The following is a 9,774-nucleotide window of genomic DNA, read 5'->3' as shown; positions in this document are numbered from 1 at the left end:
TGACTTTTGCAATTACAAGAGGTGCTCGAAGTGGTTACCATCAGCGTCCAGACACTTCTGATTACAGCGAACTACTGCTTGAGCAACGTTGACCAAAGTGTCCACTTGTGTACATTTTTTTTGGCACCTCCGGTATATATCTTCCATCATGTTGAAAAACTAATTCTTTCTTTTTAAGAAAAAAGAAACCACGTTCATCCCCTCTGAAAATGAGAAGATTTCTAAACAGCTTCACCTTTGTTATAATATTGTGCAAGATCGTTATGTTCGAGTTTCAAATAATAATGAAACCATTTCTGGATGGGAAAATGGTGTGTGGAAAATGGAATCTATGTTCAGAAAAGTTGAAACAGACTGGAACATGGTAAGTTAATGCATGAAACTGTTTAAAACCTTTGTCATTGTTTAAACAGATAAAGATTGGCTTCATTTTTCAATTGTGCATAATGAGAAAACTGATATATCAGAATTACTTTTAGTGCTCCTTAAACCTATAAAAGAAAGTTTTGTTCCTAGCATTTAATCAAGAGACCATAAGAAATTTGTGCATTTGTATCAAGGCAGTATCCATTTTCATCAAAAAGGCTGAATTTAATGCTTTCTTGGGGAAAACTAATCAAGTGACCAATCCATGTGACTGATTTTTGCATGAATGTATAAAGTATATTGTTATTTAATTCCTTCACAGATATGTGTTGATTGCCTACTAAATGCAGACTGTAAGGAAGTATAACATTTAGTGCTAAGTCCCAAGAGCTAACCATTTAACACACTTTCATTTCATAAGAATGTGCATGATTAAGCAGCGATATTGATTATTTCTACCCTGTGTCCTAAAGAATGAAGAAATGGATGCTAGGACTATAGTAGTTCCCCTGTGCCAGCCTGCACATTGTTGTCACGTTTCGCCTGTAACAACTATTTGCTTTTAATCTGTCCTACCCCTTAGACACACACCAAAAATTAACTCAGAGCTATTCAAATGATCTCAATAGCTCTACCCATATTATTGATAGATTTTCATAGAGTTAATGAACTTATAGGAAGCTTTTAAAGTGAACTGCCAAGATGTTTGAGTGGGAAGGGAGTTGTTCACTTGTAAGACATATTGGATTGATCAGAGTGAGTCACAGATTAACAGCTGCTAGTGTTTATGAGCATCTACTGGATGCTCGTCACTGCACTAGGCCTTAGTCAGAATACAGAAGACACATAGAGATGAGGTCCCTGCTTTGTTCTTTTCCAATCCTAAGTTTTTGTTCTAAAATTTATCTTGGTGATCTTTTTGTATTAAACCAAGAATAAATGATAGCATTATTAAAATTGTAGATTTAGGGACTTTCTGCTTTAGTTAGAGAAGGGCATAAAAAAATAAAACGATAAAATTTCAAGGTTTGAATCTGTATTTGTATCTGTATCTGTAATTGATTGCATAGTTGATGAGAGGTGCTGAACTTCTGGAAGACTATCCTTAGCCTAAAAATCCCTCTGAACAAAAAGCAGGACAGGATAGATAGATATGTTATTTATCCAAGGACTAGTCTATTCTTGCTGAACTGCAGAAAAAGCATGCCTTTCTTCCTAACCAGCAGTGTTGATAGAGAAAGTAATGATGGAGAAAATAATGCTACCTTGCAGATGTGATGTGCTGAGAAGCAGGTCGGTTGTATGGCACATTTCTTCTTTGTGTTACTCATTGCTTCGTCAGCTAACATTTACTGAATGCCTGTTACACTTGGCATTGTTCTCAGCTACGTGGATAAAAAGATAAAGATACAGTTTTTGCTCTCACACTCTAACAGGGGAAACCAAAGCATAAACAGCCACCTTACCCATGATGAAGAGTGCTATAATAAGGATATCAACACATTGCTATGGAAACGCCAAAGAGGGAGTAATTAGCTCTGGCTGTGGGAGTTGGGCAGAGCTCCTCAGAGCAGGTGACATTTGAGCTTGGACGCTGAAGGATGAGTAGGTGTTCATAAGTCAAGGGAACAGCAGGGAAAAAGCATGGAGTGCAAGGCTTGTTAGGAGACCGCTAAATAGAGCATCGTGGCCACAGAGGGTATATTGTATGAGGAAGATTTAAAGAATGTCAATGAGATGCAAAGGCCAGTAAATAAAAGTCAGGCCCCTACTCTAGTAAAGTTTATGCCTTGATATGCTTATACAAAGGGCATCATTTTTCAGAAGTTGAATGAGTCAGTTTTCAGTTACAATATTTAGTATCAAATGAAGAAAAATACTAGAATCTTAATTACACTTCTAGAGACTAATAACGCAGAAGTAATATATTGCCATTAAAACTTGAATTTTCCACCTCAGTCAGTATTTTTAGTTCTGTACTAGTATATCTCCAATCAGGGATTCTCTAGCTCCACTAAATAGAAGAAGCCTGTTTCTCCCCACACCTTCATTCAGGACTCTCAAGCCAGGAATCATGACAGATCACATGCATCCTGCTCTCAGGTAACTAGAACACATTCTTACTCTCAGAGAGGCAACCTCCCAGGACACAGGGGCTTACTCAGTTTTACTACTTAGCAAATACAATGTTCAGTGATGTGTGGATTTTAAAGGAATATTAAAAGCTAAATCAAGACGGGCATACTTTTTAGGAGGCAAGTGATAACACCTTGCTAAAAGTGATGTTAACAGCTTCCTAACTTGTCTCCCTGCATCTGCCCTGGTCCTTTCAAAGGCGTTCTCCATTGTAGCCAGAAAAACGTCTTCAAAACCCCAGTCGTTCCTGAGTGCTCTCAGGGCCAGGCGCAGCTCAGGCTTCTCCCGCGTCTGGCCCGTGCTTCGTCCCTGGCGTCGCCTTGCCCCATGCTGCATCCCCTCCTGCCCTCTGCACGGAGCTTCCTTTGCTTTTCTTTTTGTCAGATTAACCTATTCTTCGCCTTAGAGTTTGGCTGAAGCCTACTCCCTCTGGTCCCAGCTAGCTGGATCCATTTCCCCCTTTATTGACTCCCTCTCTTTCATGACACTTATTCAGCAAACACATGTGAGAAGGATTCTTTTTGCTCTCGCCTGTTTGATTGTAAACATTACCTGGGCAGAGACCTTGTCCTTTTCTACTCAATTCTGTAGGCTCTGTATTCATGTATCTGTCACAGTGTCTGATATATAATAAATGTTCAGTAGAGTTTGGTGAATGTAAGAAAGAATGGTTGAGTATATATGCCGTAAATTCTGCATCACCCGAGAGCTGTGGAAAGCACCGTAGTAAACCCTGTCTTCATTCAGACTGGGTCCTTTGGACGTTCTTAGATACATTGCATTTTCTTAGCAGTTTTATCATTCTCTTTGTCGCTAGAGTCATTTTAGCACATTTTAGTGCATGGCATTTTGTCAAGAATTGATTCATTTCGCCATTCAGCAAACATGTGCATTGTCAAATATTGTGCTTGGCACTTAGGATGTAATGTTGAATTAAGAGGCAAGCCTCAAGGTGAGCACAGGCTAGTGTAGGAGAAAGACACGTGGACCAGCTCTTTAGATGAGTAAGGTAAGTACTAGAAGCATATGGGCCCATATATGATACTAAGGGAGAGAAAACAGAAGGAAGAGCTACTGGCCATTGAGAGAAGGCCTTGCAGGAGAAGTCATTCCTGAGGGCTTTTGGAGGAGGAGGCAGAGGGAGAGTTTCCCAGTGTGGAGACAGGCTGTGAAAGGGGAAGGGCACTCTGGAGCATGAGAACTAGTGTGTGCAGAAGCAGCTGGTGTGTCCAGGGAAGGAGGAGGGGTAGAGAATGTGGAGGACAGTGGGACATGAGGCTAGAGGTAAACAGTTGTCAGCTCCCAGGGACTTTGAATACCTTACAGCAATGTAACAGGAAACCATGAACGAGTTCAGACCAGGGAAGGCCATGACCACACGAGTGATCCCGAGCTCATTCCAGAGCCTGCAAATGGGAACTATCAGAAGCATAGGATAGAAAGATTGCAGTGGATCGTGACCATGGTCCGTGTTTAATGTCAGTGATGAAATGGAATAATCAAAATCACATTCATGAGCAATACAGGTGTACCAGCATTAAATAAAAATCTCTTGAAATACAGCTGCTCTGCTATAGGAACGACTGCCTGCATGGTGTGTGCTGTATGGCGAACTTAAGGAGAGTTAATCGTAGCAGCCTAAGCAGAAGAAGAACTTGAAGAGCATATTAGAGAACAACGTCAAATAGTGTAGTACAAACTGACCCTCCAGGAAACCATAGCAGCAGGCAAACCAACCTAGCACATAGTCGTCAGAAAATCTCCAAGTGAAGCTCTTCTATAGAATTCTATAGAAGGGGAAATACATAAAAAAGCTGACGAACAAATGGTTCTTGGGCTTAAAAATAGTGGTTACAGCCACAGCCCAAATGACAAATGACAGGTTTCATTTGTGTACATGGTGAGTGGTAACTTAGACCTTAAGCCACACACCGGCCTTGTTCCCACCCACAGGCTGTGATATCTCTGTATTCCTTACAGATGCCAAAGGGCTTAGGTAAGTGTGAGTCACTGGGGACTGCTACAGATTTCAGATTTACAGAAATACAGAAATACAGATTTCAACCTGTAGCAGAAAATCTCCATGATTTCTGATTTTACCGTCACTGCTGCTAAAGTAGGGGTAGCAACATTCAACTCTTAGTAGTCCCATAAATTGCAAAGATAAGCATGTAACTAATAACACCTAGGAATTTAAAAAGCCAACAAGCAAAAAGTTGTCTAACATAACTTCAGGAAGTTAGGAACACCCGACAGTTACAGAAATGCTTTTCTTTCCTTCTCAACCAAACAGTGTTCGAGAGCATATAGTATATTTTTTTCTTGAATAAATTATAATCTCTGGTTCTGTTGGTATTACACATAGACAAGGCCACATTTGGAGGTTTACATAAATCCTATTGTTTTGTTGCATTTCAAATTACCAAACAGTATGCATATTCTTGGTAACTTCCAACCACCTCTAAAAATGCTGAGCTAAAATAAGTTAGCTAAAATGCTCCAGACAGAATTTTTTTCTGTGAAAAGGGTAATATGAATTTTCAATATAAATAGAGCCTGTTTTATCTCCCTATACCATTTCTTTAACCTGAGACCTTTTATTTATTCACAGTGTTTTTAATGTTTGTTTAAGCATTTAAAAATTCAATTATCCTTTAACTTTAACTTATCCTTTAACTATTTAGAGTCTTAAAAGCTGATGCTTTTAGGACTGAAAATCTAAATCCTAGAATGAGCAATTCTCTCAGCCATATTCAACAGCAACTATAAATCTTCTATGACATGTGGCCCAGAGCCACATGGTGTAATTAAGACAATTCTCAGAGTAAGCTAGAAATTTGAAATTAACCTGGCTTCAGCTTAGCATATTTTATGCTCACACTTTAGGGGGGACATTTGAAAGTACTGAGCTCTGAAAATCCATAAGACATAGGAATATATAGTGAGATGTGAATTTGTATTTATTTCTGTCTTAAGATTACTTTCCCCAGACTTTTAGTTCATTCAAACCCACTTTCTTTCCATAACCCCTCTGTTCGTTTCACCTTTTCCAGATAATCCCCTTTATTAGCCGCTTCTTTGAAGGAGTCATTAATCTATGGGTACCCAGTAGTTTAGGAGAGGTGAGACCAATGACTCCCAGAGAGCACTGGTGTAATCCTGAGTCCCAGGTTCTCCTAACAGCCGTAAGAGGAGCATGCAGTAAGAACACATGAGCATCAGAAGATGTTATAGTGAGGGTGTCCTGAACTTGAGTGGAGGAGATGACAGTTCTATACATTTAGGTTTATCATCCAAAACAATAGTTAATTATATGTATCTTGTCTAAGGAGTTCAAATCATTATCCTTGGAGAGTGATGATTGTTTAGCTGTTTTATAATCTCTAGCTCAGTGATTTTTGAAACTTTCAAATTAACTGATATATTTAACCTGGAGGAAAAATATCTATAGGTTTGCCAATAAAATATCAATAGAATACTAGCAGTGATTGATTTTTTTGATGACTAAAGGACATTTTCATGCAGATGTGTATTATATGGTACTTCTAACTATTTGCCCTTGAGAAGTAAATTGGTTGTTTCTGCAAGAATATGTATGTGTGTATTCCAATTTTTAATGCTTAAATACTATTTATTAAATCCTATGAATCCAGACCCCGTAGCTCCAGAGAGCTTATAATTTGGTTAAGTTAGATCGTACAAGTACACCCAAAATAAAATAGTTACATTCAAGTAAGGGAGTGTTGTCAGTTCAAAGATGAAATTCTGGAGGACCATGAAAGCTACAAGCTTGGATATAATGTGAGAGCCAGGTGCTTGTTGTGCGTTCTAGACTAGGCAGATAATATGAAGGAAGTGAGACTTTAAAAACATGAATTTGGCAGTTGCAGAAAGATAAGCATAAAGTCATGACTATAGTGGTAAGTGCAGTATAAATGAAAAAAGGGATTTTTTTTTCTAAACTTATTTCAAAGAAATGTATAGAGTATTATGGGGAGTTTGGACATGATTAAAAGTCAGATCCTTATGGGTTTGAGCCTGGGTGAATGGAGTTCCCTGTGAAAGACCAAGGCTATGAATGTCAGTTTTCATGCCATCATCTTGAAGAGTGTAGATGATGCTTTGAGAGATGAGCTAGAAGCAGCCAGTAAACTTGGATGCCTTAAATAGTATACATTTAAAGTTGTAAGGGACATTGATGGTGAATGAATGGGGAGTGTACTGTTTATAGAGAGGCAAGTGTGGATATTACCTTTTAAACCATTCATGACTTAGCAGTGACTGAACTATTGGGTTGTTGGAAAAGTCATGATGTATTTTTTCTGTTTTTTGTTGCAAAAATGTGTCATAACTTTTTCAACAACCCAATTTTTTTTTTTAGAGTAAATGGCCCATCTCCCTCTAGAAAGCGTATCTGAAAATCCAGACTTTGAAAACATAAAATTACATTTGAAACAATTCTTCATTTTCAGCAGAATTTATTATAAAGTTCATTTTAAATAGCTGAACTTAATAATTTAAAAAAGAATATGATTTACCAAAATTTGGTTAGCATGCAGCCCTTTAGGGCTGTACTTATTGAACTACCTATATTCAAATAATACCTTTCTTCCAGTGCAAAAGGTGCTACAGGTGAAAACTGCTAATAAAGTGAGAAAATTTTAGCAATAAAAATGTGTTCAGTGGGGGAAAATTAGATTTTTAATAACCATTTGTACATAGTACCCTGTGACAATAAGAATGACTATATGTATTTTGTACACTATTTCATTATTTCTGACAGTTCTTTTTTTCCTCTTATATTGTAGGTGTATTTAGCCCGAAAGGAAGGATCATCTTATGCTGATATTTCCTGGAAGTTTGAATGTGGGTCAGTTGGCCTAAAAATAGACAGCATTTCCATTAGAACAAGTAGTCAAACCTTTCAGACTGGAACAATACAGTGGAAATTGCAATCTGATACAGTGCAAGTAGAACTGTCAGGCGGTAAGCATTTGACTGGAGAATTAATCATGAAGTGTGTATTTAACACTCTGAAGAGTAATTGTACTTATTTGAGATGTAGTTTTGAGTTTTTCATACCCAAGAGTTATTCATACTATTGCAGTAAAAAAAAAAAAAAATTTTTAATTAAAATCTGTATAACCTCATTTAATAGAAGAGCCTATGTTTTTTACTGTGAAACAAATGGAAGGAGAAAAATCATTTCTTATTTTCAAAGGACAATAAGGAGTAATTTGTATTTATTGTTAAAGAGCTGATTTTAGCCTACAAGTAGGGTATATAAAATGCATTCCAAAACTCTATGTTCTTTAAGTTACCGAAAGCACAGTATTATTATTATTATTTTTTTTTTCCTCCAACAGATAAAACTCTTCGCTCCTATCATGATTTTTCTGGTGCCACTGAAGTTATTTTGGAAGCAGAACTAAGCAGAGGAGATGGCATTGTTGCTTGGCAACATACCCAGCTGTTTAGACAAAGCTTAAATGACCATGAAGAAAATTGTTTGGAGATAATTATAAAATTCAGTGACCTTTGAGAACCTGAACATTATAGAAAAGCTGGCAATAATCAAGGACTTAACCATGTTCTAAATTAGCCTGTTGGTTCAGTGCATGCTTAGTTGGCAATTTACTACCCTCTGCTAGCATATTTCTTTTGCTGGCTATCCATCATGTAACCCTCCTGAAAATATATCTTTATACTATGGACCATAATGAAACCTTGAATTAAAAGCTCCTTTCCATATGGGACTATAATTTGGAATAAAGTCTTATTGCCCCCAATATGAGGTTTAAAAAGTATAAATACAGTTTTAAAAGTAAAATGAAGGTATTCATGGTGATATGCTATTCATGATTATGATAAAATCTTAAGCAAATAATAGTAATTTAATATTTTCTGATCAGTCATTAATTTTTTCATAAGTAATTGAATTAGATTTCCTAAGATTTTTAATTTTTAATAAATGTAAAACTGTAGAAAATCATAATGCATGAAAAATGTTATTGTAAATATGTCAGCATTTCAGAAATAAAATGAATTATTTTGCTTTATGTCTTTTTAATGATTACTTTGCCTAAGTAAAGTTCTTTAATAAGTATGCTAAACATTGAAAACTGCTTGAATAGACAAGAGTTATGAAAACATTTAACATTGTATAAATTCAAAGATACATTACAAATCCATAATATGTAGACACTTCAGAAAATGCTTTTCTTTTGAGTTTACTTTTGAGTATTTTTATCTACCACATTGAATAAAATATCTATCTCGACTCTGAAACCATGTAACTAAATTATACAATATTTATATGCTATATTAAGTGTTTTTGTATGTGTTCCATATAATCTCTCCAATTAAATTTACTGAATATTAAGTGTTTGTGTGCAAAAGCATGGTGATAGCACTGTGAAGGATGCATTGGTAAAGAAGACATGGCCGCTGTTTTCTAAATGCCTTTGTGATGTTTTGCAAAGTGAGTTCTCAGCTCTTCATACAAGAAAAGTACATTCTCAGAGATTCTCAGTCTGTGCAACTCAGTAAAACATTGATATGCATTACAAAATATGTACTAAGATCCTGAAACAGGTTTTATATTTGCTTTTTTATTGTAGTCAAACTCAGTTAAGGACCACTTTCTTGCTAAAAAGTTACCTGTCAAGAAAAGTAGTTTGTGCATCTAAAGTTATTAATATGTTTCAATAGTAGAAAGTTTTCTGGAATTCTCAGGCTCTTCAGTTAGTCATAGCATCGTATAGTGGCCAACTATGTAAAAGTAGAGAAACTTGTCTCATGCGTATCTTGAAGTGTCTGATATTGGCACATGAATGTTCAGAATATTCAGATGATCAAGTTAACCAACTCTCTTAACCTTCATGAGAAAACCTGAAAGATAAAACAAGCAGTTTTACAAAGATGGTAATAAAAATATGGGAACTCCACTGAATGTACTTGACTGTGAAAAGGATGCATTCTAATTCTTACTGTGGCTTTAAAGCAGAAAAAGTATTAGAGTTCAGATGTCTTTTATTGCATTGAACTGTTGCAAAGAAAAGGTAGTTGCACACTCCATAAATACATTCCATAAAAGTTTCAACCCCTTACATGTTAATAGATATTCTATTATACAGCAAAGTTTGGAAATAGTACAGAAGGTATGGGACAAAACAATTCTCAATAATGTATAAAGCCAAGTGGCAGTAAACTGGTAAGGCAAAAGTAACATAGGAACAAAAGGGCTGTTAGTACAGTCCTACTCAATAAACT

The 9,774-nt window shown here is 36.4% G+C and overlaps 1 protein-coding gene across 1 annotated transcript in view; it reads left to right on the top strand.

Moving 5' to 3' along the window:
• NGLY1 (N-glycanase 1) overlaps positions 1-8,561 on the top strand; it is a 50,708-nt gene extending 42,147 nt beyond the window's left edge. The window contains exons 10-12 of the mRNA XM_019628673.1: positions 179-364; positions 7,311-7,488; positions 7,869-8,561. Coding sequence (XP_019484218.1) covers positions 179-364; positions 7,311-7,488; positions 7,869-8,044 — 540 coding nt within the window. The 3' untranslated portion in view covers positions 8,045-8,561. The remainder of the gene's footprint in view (positions 1-178; positions 365-7,310; positions 7,489-7,868) is intronic.
• Positions 8,562-9,774: the final 1,213 nt, after the last annotated feature.

This window comes from Hipposideros armiger, unplaced genomic scaffold (assembly GCF_001890085.2).
Source record: "Hipposideros armiger isolate ML-2016 unplaced genomic scaffold, ASM189008v1 scaffold_804, whole genome shotgun sequence".
Lineage (NCBI taxonomy): Eukaryota > Metazoa > Chordata > Mammalia > Chiroptera > Hipposideridae > Hipposideros > Hipposideros armiger.
Note: the sequence above shows the minus strand (reverse complement) of the source record. Positions and strands in the feature narration are given on the sequence as shown.